At 47.6% G+C, this 25,395-nt stretch overlaps 1 protein-coding gene across 1 annotated transcript in view; it reads left to right on the top strand.

The window, feature by feature from the left end:
• Positions 1 to 25,395, top strand: part of LOC143956835 (uncharacterized) — a 100,130-nt gene that overhangs the window by 52,212 nt on the left and 22,523 nt on the right. The window contains exons 7-8 of the mRNA XM_077467009.1: positions 19,826 to 20,095; positions 22,058 to 22,155. Coding sequence (XP_077323135.1) covers positions 19,826 to 20,095; positions 22,058 to 22,155 — 368 coding nt within the window. The remainder of the gene's footprint in view (positions 1 to 19,825; positions 20,096 to 22,057; positions 22,156 to 25,395) is intronic.

Raw genomic sequence — 25,395 nt, 5'->3', positions numbered from 1 at the left:
GAGCAAATCCAAAATCACATCAGTCACACCATGTTACTAGTGAAAACCTGAAATCTAAACCCAAGAGCAGAAAAGTAATATATTGCAGCTTACCAGTCATTGGATGTGGTGGCTGCATTTGCTGCACTAGTGCAGCTGCTGCCTTTAAATTGACCATTTGGCGCCAGCATTAATGTCTAATGTACGAGCGTATTTTCGCACATATGCGTGTGTCGGTTAGTGCTAATGTTCCCATGCATGCGCATATGCCTATGCCTGGCAAAACAGGCACCTGCAAATGCAGCTATGCACATGCCATGTCCCTGACATGGCCGTTATAGTTTGCCTTTGTAGGGTTGATGGGGTTTTTACCCCTGTATTTTCTTAATTTTTGTTTAGAATTTTTGGACAAGGAGTGTGCACATGTGCACCTCTAAACCTAAACCTCTAAACCAAGTACACAGTGATGTACTGGTGCACCGCGGTACCTGGGACTGCCGTCCATCAGCAATAAATGTACTGCTGGCAGTCAGAAGAAGATTGATTGTAGTTGAAGAGAGCATGCTATAGCAGTGAAATCACACCTCCAGCTCACACATTGGTCTTCCTAGTTACTTTCCCCCTCCAGGACACACAAAACAGTATTTTCCCAGTAAGATTCGACACCCGGCACACACTGGGCTTTCTCCTATGAGATCTTACCTCCAGTACACACAGATAGGTCTTTCCTCAGTGACTGCTCATTGTGTACTCCAATCCACCATAGAATTGTCCATGTGTTCCCAGTAGACATTTCTCACACAAGGCCTAGAGGTTCACTACCATCCCCCTTCTCTACAGGAATGGTTCTCATGTCTTTCCAGAGGGTTTTTTTATTCCATTTTGCCCATCTCACCATAACCCATCAACTTGTACTATCTCATTTGTGTTCTAACCTCCCTCTGTAGAAGTCATTGTTTCTACACACAGCACCGGTGAGGACCAACAAGGCTGTAATAGGTGTATTTCTTGATCATACATCACGGGACACAGGATCTCATTACATAGTGGGTTATATAGTCACCTCTGGTGATTGGACACTGGTTAACCCCAATTAAGGAGAATTCCTCCCCTATATAACCCCTCCCATATGGGAGGCACCTCAGTTTTTTCGCCAGTGTCTATAGTGGTTGGTCACGTAAAACATGTGCTATGAAGAAAGCTCTGTGCAGGTCCCTGCGGGGGCCTAAGGGCTACAACAAACCAGATCCATATCTCGGGCCGATATTTGACTCCCAAGATGGTATGGTACCCGGGGCTCGTCAGCCGAAGAAACAAGGTTTGGCCTGTAAGTCCTCTGCTGTTGGAAGACTGAGCTCTGGGAAAACCAGACTTGGTGTAGTATTTACACAGAGCATACAAAAGTTTCTGGCAGAGTCTTTTACATGGTCCAGGTAGGAGGCTCTTCTGAAAAAGAGCCCCAGATAAACCTGAAGGTTGGCTAACACTGCCCGCCGTGATGGGTGAAGGCTGGAATTTGTCTGTTTCAGCAATTCCTGCGGCGAGGACAGGTAAGGGAAGTTAATCCTATATATAATTATATGATGGATTTCTTCATTTTGAGTAGTTGTATGTCTTACCTGGTTTCCACCACTAGAGGGAGTAAGAGCAGCCTGATGCATACTTACATGCCTTTCAGTACACACGCTCAGTGAAGCCTGGTTCTCCAGAGGTCTCACGTCTTCACTGCAGTCCGTGCCACAACAAGGTAATACAGGGGTCCCTCATAGTCTGGGGGTCCCACGCAGCTCTAATGAGACTCCTTTTCCCCCCTGGATTCCGGCGGTCCTTGTGCACATGCGCGGGCGCGCGCACTCCCGGGCTAATGGAGGAGGGGGGAGTGTGGTTGTGAGCCGTGCACGTTGGTGTGCATGGCGCTGTACTGCGCAGGTGCCAGGCGGCAGTTTTAAAAGCCCAGAGCGTCAGGGGACTGTAAGTGAGAGACACAGGAGCTGTGGGCAGTAAGCATCCCAGGGGATTGGATTCAGGCAAACCTTAGACACCTACTCAGCATCAGGTTGTGCAGTATTAAGCATATATATTTTATTGTGAGACTTTTAGCACAACAGTGATTGCACTTGTACTAGTACCTCTGCTTTGTAGCTTAGGACTATGTCTCCTCGTAAGAGGGTCTCAGGGGGAGGTAATAAGGGCACTGGTAAATCACTGCCTAGGTCCAGGGGTTCTAAAAATGCCTGTAAGTTACCATCCCCCCCCTGCAAGACTGGAGCCAGCCTCACAGGACGAGTCAGTGCCCCTGTCAGGTTTTGCAGCCTCTCCTAATGTCCCAGCCCCGGTATATGTCACTGAGGACTCCCTTAGGGCTACATTGGAGGGTTTTGAAGGGAGAATCATGAATTTTATTTCTGCTTCCCTGAAAGATAGCAGGAAAAGGGGTAGATCCCCTCCCTCTGCTGAGATTCTTCTCTCAGATGATTCTTCTGACAATGAGGAGAGATCCCTATTTTGGGACAGGGATCATGAGCAGTCGGATGAATCAGAGGAAGAAGAGAGAGTCCCCTCCTCCCAGGCACTCAGAAAACAGGTGCAGTATTATACTGAATTGGTGCGTACCACATTCAGAATGCCTGCTGCTGAAGTCGCCACATCCTCTGTTTCTTCCTTAGGAGTCAGGAAAATCCCACAGACTGCTTTTTCCTTCCCAATTCATCCCTTAATGGATAAATTGATGTATGAGGATTGGGGACATCCCGATAAACTGTTTGCTCCTCCTAAAAGGTTTTCTATGCATTATCCTCTGGAGGAAAGTTTCACCAAGAAATGGGGGTCCCATCTGTTGATGTGGCTGTTTCTTGCGTGAATAAAAACCTGACCTGTCCGTTGGATAATGCTCAGGTATTTAAAGATCCAACTGATAAGAAGCTGGAAACATTATTAAAAGCCTCCTTTTCCATGACTGGCGCTGTAGTGCAACCTACAGTCGCAGCCGTGGGGTTGTGTCAGTTCCTCAAGGAACAGGTTAAGCAGATGCTTGGCCTCCTTCCCAGTGAAGAAGTGGAGAATTATGCAGAAATACCTCAAATTCTGTGTTTCATGATTGATGCGATTTTGGATTCTGTCCAACAAGCATCTCATTTATCTCTCCTGTTGGTACACATGCGAAGGGCCCTATGGCTAAAAACTTGGGCAGCTGAGCTATTGTGCAAGAAGCATTTGATTGGGTTCCCGTTTAAAGGGGAATGTCTGTTTGGAGAAGAATTAGAGAAATTCGTCCAAAAAATTTCAGGGGGTAAATCTACTCTCCTTCCAGTTAAGAAGAGCAAACGTCCATCATTTAGGCGTGCTCTCTCTCCCGGAGCATCAAGCTCTAAGCAGTGGCGACGGCCTTCTCAACCCTCCTCTACAGGAAAAGCTCAGGGCCGGGCCCAGGGGCAGAAAAAGACTTGGGGGCGGAAGCCTGCCAAGCAGAGCCCGAAAGCTTCCTTGTGAAGGGGCGCCCCCGCTCGGCCGAGTGGGGGGAAGGCTTCGGCAGTTTGCGGAAGCCTGGCGGGAAGAGATCCGGGACAAGTGGGTGATCTCTTCTGTGTCTCTGGGCTACAAGCTAGAGTTTCAGGAGATTCCACCTTCTCGCTTTCTAAGGTCAAGGATCCCAGGGATCCAGTAAAGCAAAAACCACTATTTCTGGCCTTGGATCACTTACTATCCCAAGGGGTGATAGTAGAAGTGGACCCAAAAGAACAGGGTTCAGGGTTTTACTCGAATCTCTTCACCGTTCCGAAACCAAATGGAAGTGTTAGACCTATCCTGGATCTGAAGGATCTGAACCGGGTTTTACGTATCCGGTCCTTCCGAATGCAGTCAATTTGCACTGTGGTCTCCTCCCTGCAAGGGGGAGAGTTTATGGCATCAATAGACATCAAGGATGCATATCTCCATGTGACAATTTTTCCCTCACACCAAAAATATCTAAGGTTCGCGGTAGAGCGGCGCCATTTTCAATTTGTGGCCTTGGCGTTCGGGCTCGCTACGGCCCCTCGAGTCTTCACAAAGATTCTAGACCCTCTCTTGGCAAACCTAAGAGCTCAGGGCATAGCCGTCATGGCTTATCTAGACGACTTGCTTCTCATGGAGAAAACAGTAGCGTCCCTGAACCACAGTGTTTCCAGAACACTAGAACACCTGGAACGTCTAGGTTGGATTATAAACCTAGAAAAGTCGTCCCTACAGCCTGCTACCAGGTTGGAATACCTGGGTATGTTTATCGACACCGCTCAGGGCAAGGTGTTTCTTCCAAGGCCAAAAGCCTTGGCCATCGGGGATCTGGTACGCCTCATTCGGTTATGCATGAGACTGTTAGGGAAAATGGTTGCCTCCTTCGAGGCCATTCCATTTGCCCAGTTCGACTCAAGGCCTCTGCAAAGATGCATCCTTGCGGCCTGGAACAGGAAGCCCCAATCCTTGTATCTTCCTATGCGTCTATCCCCAGGGACACACAAGAATCTCGTCTGGTGGTTACAAACCGAGAATTTGCTGAAAGGCAAAACCTTTCTTCCTCTTCCATGGTAGGTTATTACGACAGATGCCAGCCTGACAGGCTGGGGAGCAGTGTTGGAGGAGACGTGCCCGCAGGGGAAATGGTCTGCGATCGAGAGGCTATTGCCCATAAATATCTTGGAGATCCGGGCAGTTTATATGGCTCTCATAAGGTGGTCTTCCAGACTATGGGGTCTCCCTGTTCGGGTTCAGTCCGACAATGCCACAGTAGTGGCCTATATCAATCACCAGGGCGGTACCAGGAGTCTGGTGGCCCAAAAAGAGGTGAATCGCATACTTGTCTGGGCAGAAAAGCATGTTCCATGCCTTTCTGCAGTCTTCATTAGTGATGGCCGAACGGTTCGCCCGACGGTCGGTTCGTGGCGAATTTCGGTCGTTCGTGGTCCGCTCGTTCGGCGGACTATTGGCGTTGTTCGCCTGGCGGACTTACGTGTTTAATGTGTAAAAGAACTTTGACCTATGATGACACATCCATCATGGGGTGCAGGACAGCCAATTGAGACATTACAGCACATGGACACTTGGACATTCCCCCTAACTTATAAATACACCCGATCCGGCGGCCATTTTACATTCTTTCTTCTGTCACTATAGGGAAAGGTTGCTGTTTGGAGCAGGGACAGATAAACCACTAGCTATTTGGTACACAAAAGTTCTTTTCAGGACTGGTATAGGTGTTAGGTGTATATAGGTTTGCTGTGCTACTGATTGTTGCAGCAGCCTGAGTGTCTTTTGTCAGTTTAGAGAAAGGGACAGAGCGCTGTGTCTGCTGCTATTTTAGGGACAGCCAGATTAGTCATCATCATCATCATCATCATCATTAGCTGTTACTATCAGGTCCACAAAAGAGCTATTCGAGTGACCAGTAATTGTTCCAGTCTCCTCTGTTTTGCCAGTTTGTATAGGGCAGGGGTGGCCAACCAGACGAAGACCAAGAGCCACATTTTTTACCAAGTTACCGCAAAGAGCCACATCATACGCATGGGCACACATGAACATCACCCCATCCCTTCCTCATACACACATACTTTCACACACACACTGCACACACTGTTTTAACACTACAAAGATCACAGGCCAGTCATTTTCATCAAGTCAGTAATCTTCCTTTGAAAGTACATCCATGTGACAGAAGACAGCAGCTCATCTAATTTCCAAAATACAAATTGTCTTACAAACAGTGAACTGGTCAGGATAACAATAAACAGTTAATGGGTCTTCTAGCCTGAACTAGCAGTAAATTCTTCCAAAAAACATCACAGAAAGCATGCAGCACACACAGAGCTCTGGATAAATAAGTGAAAAGAAGCTGAAATGGTTAAAGCGGAGGTCCACCCTAAAATGGACCTTCCGCTCATCGGAATCCTCCCCCCCTCCGGCGCCACAATTGGTACCTTTCAGGGGGGAGGGGGGTGCAGTTACCTGGATAATCCAGGTAACTGCACCCACTTCCGGGATAGCTCTCTGCGGAAAGGGGCGTAGATTACGCCCCTTTTCCGCAAGTGCCCACCCCCTTCCGCAAGTGCCCCGCTGCCTGCTGGGAAACACACAGATCCCAGAGGCAGCGGGGACCGTCCTTATTGCGCAGCGCAACTCGCGCATGCGCAGTAGGGAACCGGGAAATGAAGCCGAAAGGCTCCATCTCCTGATTCCCATACCCAAGATGGCGGCGGCAGCACCCGAGTGTCGATCTAGAGATCGGCTTCGGGTGCCGACATCGCGGGCGCACTGGGCGGGTAAGTGTCACTATTTTAAAAGTCAGCAGCTGCAGTATTTGTAGCTGCTGGCTTTTAAAAAAAAAAAAAAAAAACGCGGAGTCCCGGTGGACTCCCGCTTTAACAGCCAGCCGTGTGTCACACTATCAACAGACAGAGAATGTGCTGAGCAGATCTTATCAGTGTTCAGGTGAAACAGTTATTAAAAAATAAAAAAAAGTACAGAGCAAGACAGAGGGAGGACAGATCAGTAACCTGCACACTTGTGGTCATACCTTTTTGTATCTCATCGGCTTCAGATACAGCGTGTTTCTCCTTCCTCTGCCCCCCTTCAGCCTCACTCCAGCGCCTATGTATTCAAATGTGGCGGGCTGGGGACACTACATGCTGATTGGCTGATGATGTGTGGGAGGAGCGGAGGAGTGCAGAGACTCGGGCTGCCTGTCACTAAACCAGCCCAGTCCGAACGCAAAAGCCGAATGAACCAGCCCGAACGCAAGAACCGCAGGAAACCGATCAAAGAGCCGCATGCGGCTCGAGAGCCACGGGTTGGCCACCCCTGGTATAGGGAAAGGCAGGAAGCAGTGTGTCAGGCAGTGAGGGTCAGTTTAAACAGTAGCTGTTACTATTAGTTCCACAAAGGTTCTTTTCAGGACTGGTATCAGTGGTATGGTAATAGGCTTGTACACGTATAATATTCTTTCTTTCAAATATAGAAAGAATATTATACTTGACTGCTGCCCTTCTGCTGCAGTCTGCTAATCAGTCACAACTCACTTGTTCCACAAAGCTCTTTATCAGGACTGGTAACTTGGTCTGTGTAGGGTGCTACAGTACATAGGGTTGAGTGCGGTACAGTCTGCTGTTCTGTAAGGACCGCTATTGGTCCACAATAGATAGGGTTGAGGTGCACCACTGCTGACCGCTGCCCTATACTGCAGCAGTCCTTCAGCAGTATAGGGACTGACGTACAGTCTGCTAATCAGTCACACACAACCTACTTGGTCCACAAAGGTCCTTATAAGGACTGGTAACTTGGTGAAGGGTGCTACAGTACATAGGGTTGAGTGAGGTACAGTCTGCTGTTCTGTAAGGACCGCTATCGGTCCACAATAGATAGGGTTGAGGTGCACCACTGCTGACCGCTGCCCTATACTGCAGCAGTCCTTCAGCAGTATACTGACTGATGTACAGTCTGCTAATCAGTCACACACAACCTACTTGGTCCACAAAGGTCCTTATAAGGACTGGTAACTTGGTGAAGGGTGCTACAGTACATAGGGTTGAGTGCGGTACAGTCTGCTGTTCTGTAAGGACCGCTATCGGTCCACAATAGATAGGGTTGAGGTGCACCACTGCTGACCGCTGCCCTATACTGCAGCAGTCCTTCAGCAGTATAGGGACTGACGTACAGTCTGCTAATCAGTCACACACAACCTACTTGTTCCACAAAGGTCCTTATAAGGACTGGTAACTTGGTGAAGGGTGCTACAGTACATAGGGTTGAGTGAGGTACAGTCTGCTGTTCTGTAAGGACCGCTATCGGTCCACAATAGATAGGGTTGAGGTGCACCACTGCTGACCGCTGCCCTATACTGCAGCAGTCCTTCAGCAGTATAGGGACTGACGTACAGTCTGCTAATCAGTCACACACAACCTACTTGTTCCACAAAGGTCCTTATAAGGACTGGTAACTTGGTGAAGGGTGCTACAGTACATAGGGTTGAGTGCGGTACAGTCTGCTGTTCTGTAAGGACCGCTATCGGTCCACAATAGATAGGGTTGAGGTGCACCACTGCTGACCGCTGCCCTATACTGCAGCAGTCCTTCATCGGTATAGGGACTAAGAGTTTTGTCACAGGGTGATTTAAAAAATGACAGGCAGAGGAAGAGGCAGGCCCTTCCGCAGGGGTGGTAGGGGTAGGGCAGGAGCACCAGCCTTGAGCCAAAGTGGGAAGTTGCAGAAGGTGCGTTCAATTACTTTAAAGGACGCACCAGACTTGGTTGAGTGGCTCACTCAGCCTTACTCTTCTGCACCCTCCTCATCCTCTCGATCTGCACCCTCTTCTTCACTCTCTGCTATGTGCACCCCCAAAGACACTACCACCAACAACACCACCACCACCACCACATACCTTCCGCTTGAGTCACAGGAATTATTTTCCGATCCATATCAAGAGGACATTTCTGATGCGCAGCCACTCTTGGTATTGGATCAGGAAGAGGAGGTAGCAACAACCGCTACTCAGCAGTCTGACGACAGTACCCAGATCAGCCCAAGGAGGAGGTTGGTCCCCGGTGTTGCTGCCTACTCCGAGATCTCTACTTATAGCGGTGGGGAAGGTGGCGTTGATGATGACGTGTCTAGTGATGTCACGTGGGTGCCCACAAGAGAGGAAGAGGAGGGGAGTTCAGAGGGAGATATGGACCAGCAGATAGGAAGGAGAAGCAGGAATAACTTACATTGCACAGGAGGGACAAAGCAGACTGCAAATGTATCAGGAGCGAGTCATCGAACAGGTACGGTCACATCTCGCGCTCCCAGGACACCGGCACATGGCTCCGCAGTGTGGGCTTTTTTTAACGTGTCCGCTGCTGACAATAGCGTTGCCATCTGCAATCTTTGCAGTCAACGCATTAGTCACGGTAAGCCCAACACTCACCTAGGGACGACCGCCTTAAGAAGGCACATGGGCAGCCATCACCGAGCCGAGTGGGAGCAACGGAACACACAAAGCCACACTCAAGGCTCTCACCGTCCAGCCTCGTCTTCTACTTCTCCTTCTCCTCTCTCCTCACAATTGTCCTCCACTCCACCTTCCATCACGCCAAGCTCACATTTTTCTGCAAAAAGGCAGGCTTCCGTGGGCCTAATGTTCGAGCGTAAAAAAATGATGACGCCGGATAACCCTCTTGCCCAACGATTGACGGCTGGCTTGTCAGAACTCATAGCCCGCCAACTACTGCCATATAAACTGGTGGACTCGGAGGCCTTTCGCAAATTTGTGGCCATTGGAACACCACAATGGAAGGTCCAAGGAAGGAAGTATTTCTCAGAGAAGGGCATCCCACAGCTATATGGCCATGTTCAGCGGCAAGTGAATGTATCTCTGGCACACAGTGTCGGTGCCAAGATACATCTGACCACAGACACGTGGTCTAGCAAAATCGGGCAGGGAAGGTATATCACTTTCACTGCCCACTGGTTGAACCTTCTGACGGCCGTCAAGCATGTAACCCGTGGCACCCGTGTAGATTTGGTTTTACCGCCATGGATTGCATGCAGGCCTGACTCTTCTTCTCCTCCTCCTCCTACTCCATCCTCCTCCCTCTCCTCCTCAGCTGCCTCCTCCTTTTCTGCTGCTAGCGTCTCTTCCGCTGCACCGCCCAAGTTCCCCAGAACCTATTCCACATGCCAGGTGAGATGTTGCCATGCCGTGCTGCGTCTGTTGTGCCTGGAAGCCAAGAGCCACACTGGCCCGGCACTCCTTTCAGCTTTGCGTTCACAGGCAGATCAGTGGCTAACACCGCTCAATTTGACAGTTGGTAAAGTGGTGTGTGACAACGGTGCCAATCTGCTTAGCGCATTGAAACAGGGCAAAATCACGCACGTGCCATGCATGGCACACGTCTTAAACTTGGTCGTGCAGCGATTCCTTGTCAAATACCCTGGGGTCCAGGACATCTTGCGGCAGGCAAGGAAAATCTCGGCCCATTTCAGAAGATCTTACACGGCCATGGCTCGCCTTGTTGACATTCAGCGGCGACACAATCTGCCGGTCAGATGTCTTATTTGCGATTGCCCAACGCGATGGAACTCAACCTTCTATATGCTTGATAGGCTGCTCCAGCAGAAACGTGCAGTTAACGTCTACCTGTATGAACTCTGCGGCAGAAACGGTTCTGGGGAGCTGAGTTTTTTTTTTCACCGCGCCAGTGGCTGCTCATGCGCGACGCATGCAGACTTCTGCGGCCATTTGAGGAGATCACCAAACTGGTCAGTCGCAGCCATGGCGCCATTAGTGACATGGTACCTTATGCCTTCTTTATGGAGCGTGCATTGCGTCGTGTCATTGATCAGGCTGTGGAGGAGCGGGAAGATGAGGAAGTCGCAATGCTGGATGAATTCCCAGGGGGGGCTACTCTATCTGAGACAAGTCAACAACAGGAGTCTGAAGAGGAGTCAGAGGAGGATGGTGCCGGGCGGATGAGGAGGAGCAAGAAGAGCATGCTTTAAACCTTTCTGGGATCCCTGTTGTGCGTGGATGGGGAGAGGAGAATGAAGAGGACGACATTATCCTGGATGATGAGCAGGAGCCAGGCCACCACACCGCTTCCACTTTAGTGCAAATGGGGGCCTTCATGCTCCAGTGTTTTAATAGGGACCCCCGTATAAAAAGTATAAGGGTCAAGGACCAGTACTGGGTGGCAACGTACTTAGACCCCTGGTACAAACACAAAATGGCGGAAATGTTACCGCCGTCGCAGAGGGCTGTCAGAATGCAGCACTTCCAGGCCTTGCTTCGAGAAAGGCTGCATTCTGCTTTTGCGTGCGCTGGCAGAGGAGCAATTCCCACTCCCAGAGAAGGATTTGCGGGTACCAATCCAACAGCACCTGCAAGAAGAGGCCGGTTTGAAGATGTGTTGGTGACTTCGGATATGAGGTCATTCTTTCAGCTGACCCATCGACAGGTGTCATCCGGATCCAGCATAAGGGAACGCCTAGACCATCAGGTGTCCGACTACATTGGGTTAACGGCCGGTGTGGACGCTCTGAGGAGTGATGAACCCCTGGACTACTGGGTGGGCAGGCTTGACCTCTGGCCAGAGCTTGCCCAATTTGCAATCGAACTGTTGGCTTGCCCCTCATCCAGTGTCCTGTCCGAAAGGACGTTCAGCGCAGCAGGGGGGATCGTGACCGATAAGCGTACTTGCCTAGCTCACGACAGCGTTAACTACCTCACATTTCTAAAAATGAATGAGGCATGGATCTCGGAGGAATTCAACACATGTGACCAGTAGACCATGTATATGTCTATAAACAATTTTTTTAATCAAGCACACAGACCTTCTTTCTTCATTTGGCTCACTTCCTTGTCCAAAAAAAGCACACCGTACTATATGCCCGTACCCTCCTCTTTGAAGAGGTTGAGCGGTGTCATATTTCTATTGGGGCTGCTTATGAGGGGATCACACCATCCCTGTGCTGTGCTGACTTTCTCCTGGGGGTTCTTATTATGAGGGGATCACACCATCCCTGTGCTGTGCTGAGTTTCTCCTGGGCCTACTTATTATGAGGGGATCACACCATCCCTGTGCTGTGCTGACTTACTCCTGGGGGCTTCTTATTATGAGGGGATCACACCATCCCTGTGCTGTGCTGAGTTTCTCCTGGGCCTGCTTATTATGAGGGGATCACACCATCCCTGTGCTGTGCTGAGTTTCTCCTGGGCATGCTTATTATGAGGGGATCACACCATCCCTGTGCTGTGCTGAGTCTCTCCTGGGCCTGCTTATTATGAGGGGATCACACCATCCCTGTGCTGTGCTGAGTTTCTCCTGGGGGTTCTTATTATGATGGGATCACACCATCCCTGTGCTGTGCTGACTTACTCCTGGGGGTTCTTATTATGAGGGGATCACACCATTCCTGTGCTGTGCTGACTTACTCCTGGGGGTTCTTATTATGAGGGGATCACACCATCCCTGTGCTGTGCTGAGTTTCTCCTGGGCCTGCTTATTATGAGGGGATTACACCATCCCTGTGCTGTGCTGACTTACTCCTGGGGGTTCTTATTATGAGGGGATCACACCATCCCTGTGCTGTGCTGACTTCCTCCTGGGGGTTCTTATTATGAGGGGATCACACCATCCCTGTGCTGTGCTGAGTTTCTCCTGGGCCTGCTTATTATGAGGGGATCACACCATCCCTGTGCTGTGCTGAGTTTCTCCTGGGCCTGCTTATTATGAGGGGATCACACCATCCCTGTGCTGTGCTGACTTACTCCTGGGGGTTCTTATTATGAGGGGATCACACCATTCCTGTGCTGTGCTGACTTCCTCCTGGGGGTTCTTATTATGAGGGGATCACACCATCCCTGTGCTGTGCTGAGTTTCTCCTGGACCTGCTTATTATGAGGGGATCACACCATCCCTGTGCTGTGCTGAGTTTCTCCTGGGCCTGCTTATTATGAGGGGATCACACCATCCCTGTGCTGTGCTGACTTCCTCCTGGGGCTGCTTACGGTGCTGCTGTCAGTGCTGTATATCACAGTGCTGATGTCAGTGCTGTATGTCACGCTTCTGATGTTAGTGCTCTCTATCACGGTGCTGCTGTCAGTGCTGTATATCACAGTGCTGATGTCAGTGCTGTATGTCACGCTTCTGATGTCAGTGCTGTCTGTCACGGTGCTGTTGTCAGTGCTGTATATCACGGTGCTGATGTCAGTGCTGTATGTCACGCTTCTGATGTCAGTGCCCTCTATCACGGTGCTGCTGTCAGTGCTGTATATCACGGTGCTGATGTCAGTGCTGTATGTTACGCTTCTGATGTCAGTGCTCTCTATCACGGTGCTGCTGTCAGTGTTGTATATCACGGTGCTGATGTCAGTGCTGTATGTCATGCTTCTGATGTCAGTGCCCTCTATCACTGTGTTGCTGTCAATGCTGTATGTCACGGTGCTGGTGTTAATGCTTTATGTCACGCTGCTGATGTCAGTGCCCTCTATCACGGTGCTGGTGTCAGATGACTCTATCACGGTGCATGTGTCATTGCTGTATGTCACGCTGCTGGTGATCATCTCCTGCACCCTCTTCTTTGCCTACCCTGGTCCTTGACCTTCCCTCTCCTCCATTGCCTTCATGCGCTCCACAGTCCTGAATTGTCAGAACAATTTCCCATATAAAAAAAGAATGCTTGTAGTTATCGATCCCAAAGTCACCTCATACATGTGTTATGTCATTGGCCATGTGGTGGGACTATGTTTGCCCAGCTAATAATTATCTTGTGGCTGCAAATTTGACCTAAAGGTTTGCGAAGTTCGCCTCCCATTGAAGTCAATGGGGCCCGCCGCGAACGATCGGTTTCGCGAACGATCGGCCTCGTTCGCAGTCCGCGTTCGCGAAACGTCCCGTCGGAAGTTCGTCCATCACTAGTCTTCATTCCTGGAGTGGAAAATTTGGCAGGCGGATTTTCTGAGCCGCCAGCAGTTGTGCCCAGGAGAATGGACTCTGCACCCCGATGTGTTTTGGAACATATCTCGCAGGTGGGGTACTCCAGGCGTAGATCTGTTTGCGTCCAGGTTCAACAGAAAACTGGACAAATTCGTGTCAAGAACAAGAGATACACTTGCTCAGGGGTCAGATGCTCTGACAGTTCCCTGGGATCAGTACAATCTGATTTATGCTTTCCCCCCATGCCCGCTTCTGTTGCGGTTCCTGGGAAGAGTCAAGAGGGAAACGAGGTCGGTCCTTTTGGTAGCCCCAGCTTGGCCCAGGCGACCATGGTACGCGGAGATCATGAAGTTGGCAGTAGGCAGGCCATGGATCCTCCCTCTCCGGCCAGATCTGCTCTCGCAGGGTCCAATATACATCCTGCTTTACGCAGTCTGAATTTGACGGTTTGGCTGCTGAGACCCACATTCTGAGGGATCGTGGCCTTTCGGGGCCAGTCCTTTCTACCCTGGTTAATGCCAGAAAGCCGGCCTCCAGGCTTATTTATTACAAAATCTGGAGGGCATATGTTTCCTGGTGTGAACTCAGGAAATGGCATCCTAGAAAGTATGTCATTAGCAGGATCTTGGCTTTCCTCCAGTCAGGCCTAGAAATGAATTTGGCCATAAGCACTATCAAGGTGCATATTTCGGCCTTGTCAGTATTTTTTCAGAAGCCACTTGCATCGCATTCCCTGGTGCGGGCTTTCATCCAGGGGACTATGCGGATAAGGCCGCCAGTCAAACCTCCGGTATGCCCATGGGATCTGAATTTGGTTCTCTCGGCTTTGCAGGGGCAACCTTTTGAACCTTTGCATCTGGCTTCATTAGTTCTTTTGACCAAAAAGTTGGTTTTCTTGGTAGCCATATCCTCGGCTAGAAGAGTGTCAGAACTATCAGCTCTCTCCAGCAAAGAGCCGTATCTAATTGTTCATAAGGACCGGTTGGTCATGCGCCCCAACAGGTCCTTTCTACCTAAGGTGGTTTCGGGATTCCATTTGAATCAAGATGTAATCCTACCATGCTTTTTTCCAGATCCACAGTCCGCAGAAGAAGAATCTTTGCACACTTTGAATGTGGTTAGGGTAATCAGTACCTATCTTCAAGCAACGGCTCAGATAAGGAAAACTGATTGCTTATTTATTTTGCCGGAAGGCCCTAGGAAGGGCCAGGCGGCATCAAAATCCACTCTCTCAAGGTGGATTAGACAGGTTATTTCTCAGGTCTATAGTGTTAGAGGGAAATCCCTCCTTTTCAAGTGAAAGCGCACTCTACTAGGGCTGTAAGCGCTTCTTGGGCAGTGCATCACCAGGCCTCCCTGGCTCAGATCTGTAAGGCTGCAACTTGGACATCAGTCCACACATTCACCAGATTCTATCAGGTGGATGTCAGAGGGCAAGAGGATATCGCCTTTGGGCGCAGTGTACTGCAGGCTGCAGTTTAGATCCTCCGGTCCATGGGGGTCTATAATTCTGATCTGTGTCTCCCTCCCCTCAATCTGAGCATTGCTTTGGGACATCCCACTATGTAATGAAGCTCCTGTGTCCCGTGATGTATGATCAAGAAAATAGGATTTTTATATACAGCTTACCTGTAAAATCCTTTTCTTGAGAGTACATCACGGGACACAGGGCTCTCGCCCTTCTTGGGTTTTGCGCAGTTTCCTATTGCTTTGCTACAAAACTGAGGTGCCTCCCATATGGGAGGGGTTATATAGGGGAGGAATTCTCCTTAATTGGGTTTAACCAGTGTCCAATCACCAGAGGTGCCTATATAACCCACTATGTAATGAGCTCCTGTGTCCCGTGATGTATGATCAAGAAAAGGATTTTACAGGTAAGCTGTATATAAAAATCCTATTTTAGTGTAGAATAAATGACTCTATAATAGGCTGTATCTGTGTTATAAACTGATAGCTCTGGATGTACCAATGGGTAAAGGTGTGTAAATTAGCATGTCCCAGGTTGCCCAGTATGGTTCTCCAGTGTGTTTGTGGATCTGGGAGACAAATCCTGGCACAGAGAACCCTGAAAACAAATAATAATGTCAAATAGAATAGATCAGTAGTGCTGGGACTGAAGACAACCCAATCCATGATCCTGCACAGGGACCTGCTTGCCTCTATGTCTGGTATTAATGGATGTGGTCAGGATGGAGTCCTGGTACAAGAACATAAGAGTTACAGAGATGACATCAGTCTTGGAATAGTGTGAATGGTGACAATGATGAAACTTCATACAGCACCGACCAAATGGAAGTCTGTATGTGACGGACTGGGGATTTCCAGTATGCATTAAAACTGAAAATGGATCTTTGTTTTGAAGTCAGAGGTTACATGATCAGACGTAGGGAAGGATGCCATACTGGAAGATTGCCATGACAAGTTAAGCCTAAAGAGATCTTTACATATGACACACTAGGTCAGCCAAGATACATACCAAGTCAGATTCACACCATACAAACTCCTACAATGCTAGCTACTCCCAGGACATGCCAGGTAGTTAACGTAGCTCCTTGGTGGCAACAAGTACCTATTTGGGTTACTTAAATCACTAAATAGTGTTCAGATACCAATTGAGTTTAATGTCGGGAGCCATTAACTGAAGAAGGGGAGAGTGTGACGGACTGGGGTTTATATGGTCACAAAACAGACACCCCAAAGCAAAGTACATATTCATTTTTTTTTTATATTTCTAAACATCTCCCTTCTATTCTATTAATAACCAGTAGATGGCAGAGAAGGTACACAAACAGAGTCTATATAAGGCCACACACCATGTGACTGGAAATTAAACTACTTCCAGCCATAAAGTCAGTGGTCATATCTCATGCTGTTTGTGTGATTCTTTGCAGGTATGTACTCTAAATTGTTCCTAATCTGTATTAACCTGTGATAGAAAGATTCCTAAACATCTTGAGCAGATGCAGAAAAAGTCTCAGCAGATTTTATGCTATAGTTTTGCTGTAATTAGAAGTTTAGAAAAGCATGTGTCAGAAACAAGTGAAAAGTGCATAAGAACATGAAAATACTGCATTAGTCAGAACAAATGTCTATGATAAACACTAAACCTTTCTAAATAGGTATATTTAAACCTGATTTATTGAAAATGGCATAGATTTATAGAAGCACATGTTTTCTGTTATTTAATATAGAAAAAAACCTATTGTATGTAAAGCTTATGTATTGCATCATACAGACATGCAATGTGCACCATCTAGTGGTTAAAAAAGAGTACCACCATGATAATATTTGTATTAAAGCAATGCATTGCTAGTATGATTATTGCACAGTTAAAGTGTACCAGAGAGATAAGGATAATTATCTATAACACTGAATAACAGGGATATATATTTTATAAAATATAGCAATGTTCATTGTTATAACTACGTTTTAAAATACTTTAGTTAAAATCGGTATTATATATATTGTTAATGGTTATAAACATGTGACTATAAAAATGTAAAAGATGTATTGTTATGTAAAAATTAAACAACTTCCAGCCATAAAGTCAGTGATCATATCTCATGCTGTTTGTGTGATTCTTTGCAGTCCACGCCAAGCTGATCACCTTATCTCACCGCGTCTACAACCATCGGCTCTCTTAATTCACATTTTGAGGCCGGTAACATGTACACAGCTCAGTAAATACACAATTGTCCACCATGATGGTCCTCCCACCAGATCCAAATGTGCTCCTCACTTGCTGCTAGGCTGGCCAGAAAAGCATAACCTGCTCTTCTCCTCATAGATGCAAAAGCAGCTTGAAGAAGGTCAATTTCAGGTCAAAAGAAAGCATGCTGTATATTGGCATCTATACAGAGCCTTGGGAAGTGTTCCATTGGATGAGGAGAGCAGGTGATCCCCCTGTGTGTCCTCACACTTCCCATCACTGACTGCACATTGTCCATACACAGATCTTCCTATGACACCGACACTTATGCTCGGTTCACACTGTAGTGATGTCAGACATCGCACCGCACTGCTGTGCAGATCACACATGATGCAATGTCTGTGTGATGTAAATTCAGTCACACAGATTTTATGGCTGAATTTGCATTGCATTTGGACAAAAATAGTGCAGGACCCTTTTCTTTGGTCCGCATTGGAATCAGATTGCTGTCTGAATTCAAAGTTCACACTGCAATTTGCGAACCGATCTGGGGGTGTCGTTAACTTTGTGTTGACACCCCCAGCAGTTCACAGAGGGTAGTGTGAACCGCTGGCGATTCAGGTGAAATCTCTGGCGATTCAGGTGAAAGGTGGGAACCCGTACTGGATTGGCAGGGTTTCCCGTATGATCCAGGGCAGCCATCAGAATTTTTTGGGCCCCTTACACAGCTTTAGGCCTGCCCCCCCCCCCCCCCCCAGCCTGACCACCAACACCAGGGCTTGCCCATGGGCCATCCCACTGAATCTACACACCAGCCACCTCACCTGTACACACTCAGCCCCCCCCAAATCCTGTATATATGTCTGCCCCCCTTACCCTGTATATATGTAAGAACCCCCCTCCCCTCCACACCTATATATATGCCAGTCTTCCCACACACAGGTGTGTGTGTGTGTGTGTGTGTGTGTGTGTGTGTGTGTGTGTGTGTGTGTGTAATATATATATATATATATATATGTCAGCCCCACACATACACAAATCTGTAAACACACAAGCCTCTGGCCCCTCCCTGTACACAAACAGCCCCCTCTCTTTCCTTCTCAGCCCCTACTTGTAAAGGTAATCTTCCTACCTAGTCCCAGCTCGTTTTCACAAAGCTGACATGTTGCTGACACCGAGGAGCACAGTACAGGCAGCTCACACGAGGGGTGCACATGGACATAGTAGCCAGAGGTGGCAGTAAAGAGCTCGATGTTTGAGCTCAATGACACAGAGAATAGCAGAAGCTGCAAGATCATTTCTATAGATCACAACACGGCTCCCCTTCACCCGTCCTGCCTTCTTCTGGCCCCTCGGGCCCCGGGGCTCCTTACAGTTGTATCGGCTGTACCTCCCTGGCGGCGGCCCTGCCAGGGGCGTAACTATAGGGGGTGCAGCAGTTGCGACCGCATGCCCATGCAGCCCCCTCTACATATGACCGGCAGCAGCATAGGCAGCTAGGGGTACCAGTGCACCATGCACATGGGTGGCTGGAGGTGGAGGGTAACTAGCAGAGCTCCATGCTCGACTATCGCACTGGCTGCTCTTTAGTTGTGCATTCCCCGCATTACCTGTGTCCTCGGCTGGCTCCTCAGAGTACCCCTCTCCTGCTCCATGCATTGCCACTCAGTCCGATGTCTATTCTCCCCAAGCCCCGCTCCCCCCCCCCCCCCGAGTCCGGCCCACACTGCACTGCATAATTCTCCCAGGTAAACAAACTTTAAGCACATAGTTGCAGTGCAGCCCTATGAGAGCTCCCCGGAGGACACTGCAGGCTTGTCTGCCAGCCCCCCTCCTCCCCCGTCATGCACAGATGATGAAAGGTCTTTCTGGGAGATATGCTGATCGCCCGTCCAGCACACTGGATGGAGCCCAGGCCACCATGGATGAGTGCGCGGCCTGCAGCTTGGTCATGGTGAGTGAGAGGACCGCACCCCCCACACACCATTACATACCCCCTCCATCTCCCCCTGGGGACAGGGACCCCTTCTCACGTGGGGACAGGGACCCCTTCTCACCTGGGGCAGTAATTTCATCTGCCCTGGAGAAAAGGACCTCATCTCTTCTGGGGGCGGGGACCCCATCCTGCCTAGGGACAGTCCCCCAATGGGGCACCTAAAAATTAAAAAAATAATAATAAAAAAAAACTACTGATACCAGTGGTGGAACTACAGGGCTCACAAAGGTCATACCTGTGACCAAGCCCTGGAGTTCCACCGCCGGACTCAGAGGGAAGGGCCCTGGCTGGGGTTCAGGGGGGCCCTTCATGGTTTCTTGCATCGGGGGCCCTGAAGGTTCTAGTTACGCCACTGGGCCCTGCCCACATCTCACCAGTGTGAACAAAGCCTAATGTCCACTTAAAAAAGCAGAAGCGTTGTATGTTACAACCGTACTGCTTCTTGTTAAAAATAACAATGCTCTGTACATATATGAAGTCCAGAGGTGTGCTTTGCAGTTGTTACTTTGCACTCCGCTGCTTTCAGTAGCCCTTAAAATAAAGAGGGTTGTAAAAAGAAGGCGGGAGGAGAGTCCAGTCATGTGACTTTAGTAGGCTCTCCTCCAATCACAATTTTTTATTTATTTTTTGGGGTCAGTTTTATGAATGGGTTGCAAAATACAGATTGATAAATATTTCTGAATATAATGGAGAGCGGAGATCTTCTCTCTACTATAAATCATCTCTGAGAGTTTCATGTCTCCATCTTGTCTTTGTCAGGAGTCACAATGGAGGATTGGAGAGTCACCTCATCCAGTATCAGCAGACGGATCTCCTGCACTCCTCAATGTCCCGATACCTGGAGATTTACTGTGAAATTCTGTGCTAAGCCATATAATTATGAATCATGTAAAACTTCATATGATAAAAGTGTGACATTCACCGATCTCCAGCCGTCCTCTGAGTATAAAATAGACACCACACTGTATATATATTGGGGCCAATCCCCGGAGACTCTGGAGTCCATATATATCAGGACAAAGGACTCAGGTGAGAGAATATTCTGTTCTTATACAACTATTGTCTGTTCTGATATCAGTAAACACCACACAGAATCCTCAGCCCATCATTTATTATTTATATTACATGAACCTAGTACTGAGGGGGAATACAGAGGCTGCCATTTCCTTCTGAAAATACTCATTTCCTGGCTGTCTCTGGATTTATTTTCTGAAATGACTGACCACCAGGAATAAAGCATGCAGATAGGGTGTTCTGATCCTGATCAGTCTGGGACCACAGAAGCCAACATGACAGCCAGGTGATGGGTATTCCATAGGGAGAGGTCAGGAATGGCAGCCTCCACATTTATCTAATGACAGGTTTCCTTTATCAATGAATCTGTGCTTCCCATCAACCAACAAACCAATCCAGATCTCCATTATACTGTATATACAAACTATACAGAATTGGTATAAGAAATGTTGTCATGTCCTCCCATCCACCAATCAGATCCAGCTGAAAATGACAGCCTGAGTCTGATTGGTGGCTGTGAGACAATAAAGACTCTCTATAAATAAAGCAATAGGGATGGATTACAGAAGGATATTCAACACATGGGAGATGATATAATTAGAATATGATGGAGGTGTACCGGATAAAGCCACAGACTCCAATTTCTCGGTATCATGTGCAAAGTGATTGTCATCCCACCCAATGTTCTTCACTAAAGGTGTACCAATTCATTTCCAGCACTCGTTCCTTCAGTTCCCTTCCTGTGACAGAACGCCTGGCACCGAGCCTGGGTGCTTCCGCCAAACAGTTCCTCCTTCTCTCCAAACCCTTCCAGCAGACGGAGAGCTAATAGCAGTCCTTTTACCCCCAAGCATCGTACACAGACAAGATGTGGAGGTTAAACCAAAGGAACTACTGTTTATTGAATAGAAATACAGGCTTCAAAGTAATGCACCCAAAACATCACACAATGGTTAAATAACGAGGTGGAGTTGACACAAGATTAATTCCATCATGGAGAAACCTCCAATAGTTCGCCAAATTAGCCAACAGACAGAAACAATAGGTGACTCAATTAACTCAAATAACAATAGGAATTGACACCTATGAGACACTTAACACATAACACTATAATGAACAGACTATAGCGGGAGATCCCAGCCCAGCTCAGACAGTTCGGCACCAGTATTCAAGAAGACTTGGGGCTGTCCCAAATCTCATTAACCAGCTTTCTTTTCACATCCATCCTCTCACTGAGTTTCACATTGGAGGAGACCATCATGGCTTCCTTGACTGTTCAATGTAATAATGTCCTCTTGCATTATATAAGAGGACACCTTCCTAATTGCTTGTAGCTCCCCCGAATGCCAGGGTTCATAGTCAGTAGCAAGAGGCTACCCTGCAGTCTCCTCCAAAAGCCCCTGTCCCGGGTGAGTCTATCACACGACCACATTACAATGGCTGCCTACACATGGGATTCATCCCTATGAGTTTAGGTCATTTGGGGAAAAATAACTTGAGCGTGCAAATGGAGCAAATAAATATCCAAAATTGTTATAACCTTGTACACTCAGTGGGCTCTTTATTAGACACTCCTGTCTATTAAATGGGGGGACACGGTCAGCAACGATATTCAGGTACACTACGGCATTCCGTGCAAAGAAGAAAAATACTTACCTCTCTTTTCATGACTATGCCTGAGTCAGAGTGAAAGGTGTAGAAGGAATATGAGAGGGGTCTGGTGGGCAGCAATGCACTTCAGTTTGGCTTTCGCTTTGTAATTTTCTGTAAATTACAATAAAGCTTTTTAAGAGAAAACAAAAAACGCAAAAAAATAAAAAAAAGCCCCACAATCAGACAAGCGACCGTCTCTGTTTAATATCTCCGTATTCCAGTTGTGTAGATGAGTACAGGGGGATTGGACGCTCGGACCTCTGTGTGTACGGACACTTTACACTTTCAATGTGGAATCTGTAACATTTATTATTTTCCATCCAGTGCCTGGCCAACCTGAAATAACGAGAGTTCCATCAATGGAGGATAACACAATTAGATGGAGGCTGTCTGAGAAAAGGGGAAATATCACCGGATTCCAGGTAAGATAATCCGACATTTTATATATTTTAGTCTCAATTCCATATTGACAAGTTACTGATCACTTGTTGAAGGCTAATTGCCTTATTTATAGATAATGGCTCTAAATTAAATTTATTTGACTTTTTAAGTGAGTGTATTTCAGAAATGTTATTTAAGATTTTTTATGCTAATGTAATATTATTTACAAATAGAAATTGAATACAGGGTGCATCCATGGCATAATATTCCCAGAGCTCTGTGGGTTATCTAAGGAGAGAACACAGCACTAGCTGTCTCCTTTCAGACAGTATATCTCTGATTGAAACCTCTGCTGGAGCCATTTGCAAGGGAGGGGGAGGAGTCACTGGTCAGACTCACTTGTGTCTGTTGATTTCAGCTTGAACTACTGAGCTCTGTAAACAACAGACTTTTGTCTACAAGAGTATTAGGGGATTTGTGCAACAGTGTAACTTTTAGGAGGAAAATCACCCCAGTGTGTGAATATGAAAAGATGGCAGCAACAGAGGATGTAGCTGCTGCTTTTTTAAGAAATGGATACTTACCAGCCAAATACTTCCAGCACTGTCTTTCCTGCAGTCAATTCAGCAGGAACAATTCCACAGCATAGCAACATTTCAGGAATAAAGAAATTCGATTTGTAATCCAGGAGAGTAAACAGCACAATCTGACACCAAAGATTTATATATTCCACTGATCTACAAATAGGCCATCAATATGGTCCACCATCACTGTCTATTCAACCAATAGGTCTTCTCCTGATGGGAGTAAAAAGGTAGACCATGGATCATATAGACCAGTGATGGCGAACCTCAAACCTTGGCACCCCAGATGTTTTGGAACAACATCTCCCATGATGTTCATGCACTCTACAGTGTAGTTCAGCATCATGGGAAATGTAGTTTCAAAAAATTTGGGGTGCCAAGGTTCACCATCACTGATATAGACCAATCAATACACATAGATAAAATCTCTGGTAATACATCTCTGGAGCAGAGCCTTGTCCATTCCAGATGGAAAGTTCTCCCCATGACTTCCATTACTGGGCAATTGACTTCTAAATATTTCCTTCTTTATTTATTATTAGTATGGATTAAAAAAACTTTTTTTTTTTTTAAAGTTTCCTTTTAAACAAGCGTAGCACTGACCCTGAAGGAGCGGCTGATTTAATTGGGCTTACCGTTACCTTCTTGACCTCGTGCGTATCTAGGGGTTTCCCGAGGTAGATGGCACAAGAACTGTTGAAACTGATGCCAGATCCACTTAAGGAATTTTTATTTGCAAAATGGATAAACTAACACAGTCTCTCAAATTAGGGATAGATGGTTTAGGTAGGAAAGTCCAGATACTCTTATGCCGCGTACACACGAGCGGACTTTTCAACATCCAAAGTCCGACGGACTGAGTCCGTCAGACTATTCGATCGTGTGTGGGCTGCAACGGACTTTTGACTCGCCAAAGTCCGAAGGACTTTAGAATATGAAACATGCTTCAAATTTTTCCGAAGGAACTCCGCCGGACCCGGTCCCTTCGAAAAATTTGCTCGTGTGTATGCTACTCCGACGGACTAAAACCAACGCTAGGGCAGCTATTGGCTACTGGCTATGAACTTCCTTATTCAAATCCAGTCGTACGTCATCACGTTCTAATCCGTCGGAGTTTAGTGTGATCGTGTGTGGCCAAGTCCGCTCAGCCGAAAAGTCTGTCAGAACTCCGTCGGAATTCCAGCAGAACTCCGACGGAACTCCTTCGGAAGTCTGTCGGACATAAGTCCCCTCGTGTGTACGGGGCTTAAGTACTAAGTCAAATAGAGAAAGTCTCTCACATTAAGAAATCCGGAGAATAGCCATTCACAGCTGGATCCTCACCTTTAAGGATGAGCCGAACACCCCCCGGTTCGGTTCGCACCAGAACTTTCGAACGGGCCTAAAATTTGTGCGAACTTTAGAACCCCCATTAAAGTCTATGGGATTCAAACGTTCGAAATAAAAAGTGCTAATTTTAATGGCTAATATGCAAAATATTGTCCTAAAAAGGATTTGGGGACCTGGCTGCTGCCCCAGGGGACATGGGTCAATGCCAAATTTTTTTTAAAAACAACAGTTTTTTGAAAGCACTGATTTTAATGACGATTAAAGTGAAAAAAAAAAAGTGAAATATTCCTTTAAATATCGTGCCTGGGGGGTGTCTATAGTATGCCTGTGAAGTGCCACGTGTTTCCCGTGTTTAGAATAGTCCCTGCACAAAATTACATCTAACGGAAAAAAAGTCATTTAAAACTGCTTGCGGTTTTAATGTAATATCTGGTTCCGGCAATACGGATCAAAATCATTGAGAAAAATGGCATGGGTAGCCCCCCCTGCCCATTATCAGCCTCTTTGGATCTTGTACAGATATTAAGGGGAACCCCATACCCAAATTAAAAAAAGGAAAGGCGTGGTGCCCCCAGGCCCTATATACTCAGAACAGCAGTATACAGGCGGTGCAAACAAGACAGGGACTGTGTAGGTGTCAGGTCACCTAGAGGCCAGGTGACAGATGCACACCGTAGGGATCAGAAGTGCACCGCAAGGTTGTGGACCCTATGGCTGACTGCTGCGGATGGGAGTCAAGGTGATAAGGAAGGCAGGGCCGCCAGAACACCAAGACGGATCCCACCGGGGTTAGAGAGTAAGATTCCCTGGGGCACGGAGTCTAAGAGCCAGCAGGTGTTCACCAGAGCCTCTAGTGGTGAGGATGGACTGGGCTGCAACTGGCTTCAGGTCGCGACCCCCAGGGTCCCCCAGCTCACACCCACAGTAGGCAACAGGAGGATATGGATAGTGAGGGATTAAGCCAAGGTCGGGGCCACAAGCAGTCAAGGACAGTAGAGTTCACGCCAAAGGTTCAGGATCACAGGCAAACAAGGATAGTCAGGGACACGCCAAAGTCTGTAACAGAACAACAGAAGAGCACACGGCAGGTAACAGGAAGCCAAACACACAAAGGTTGATCAGCAGGGTTGGCCTGCAGTGCACAGGTAAATATAGAGTTTTCTGATAGGAGCTAGGGTGGAGACAGAGGATGGATTACAAAAGCAGTCAGGTGACAGTCAGCTGGTCTCTAGAGATGGACACATGGAGACAGGTAAGCAGATAAACTATTGCATAACCATGACAGTAGGTTTGTTGTGTTAAGTAGAATCTGTTTTTTGATTTTTTTACTCACCGTAAAATCCTTTTCTCTGTAATTCACCGACCGAC

This window comes from Lithobates pipiens, unplaced genomic scaffold (genome assembly GCF_037356315.1).
Source record: "Lithobates pipiens isolate NorthernLeopardFrog02 unplaced genomic scaffold, aLitPip1_a1.2 Scaffold_44, whole genome shotgun sequence".
NCBI lineage: Eukaryota > Metazoa > Chordata > Amphibia > Anura > Ranidae > Lithobates > Lithobates pipiens.
Note: the sequence above shows the minus strand (reverse complement) of the source record. Positions and strands in the feature narration are given on the sequence as shown.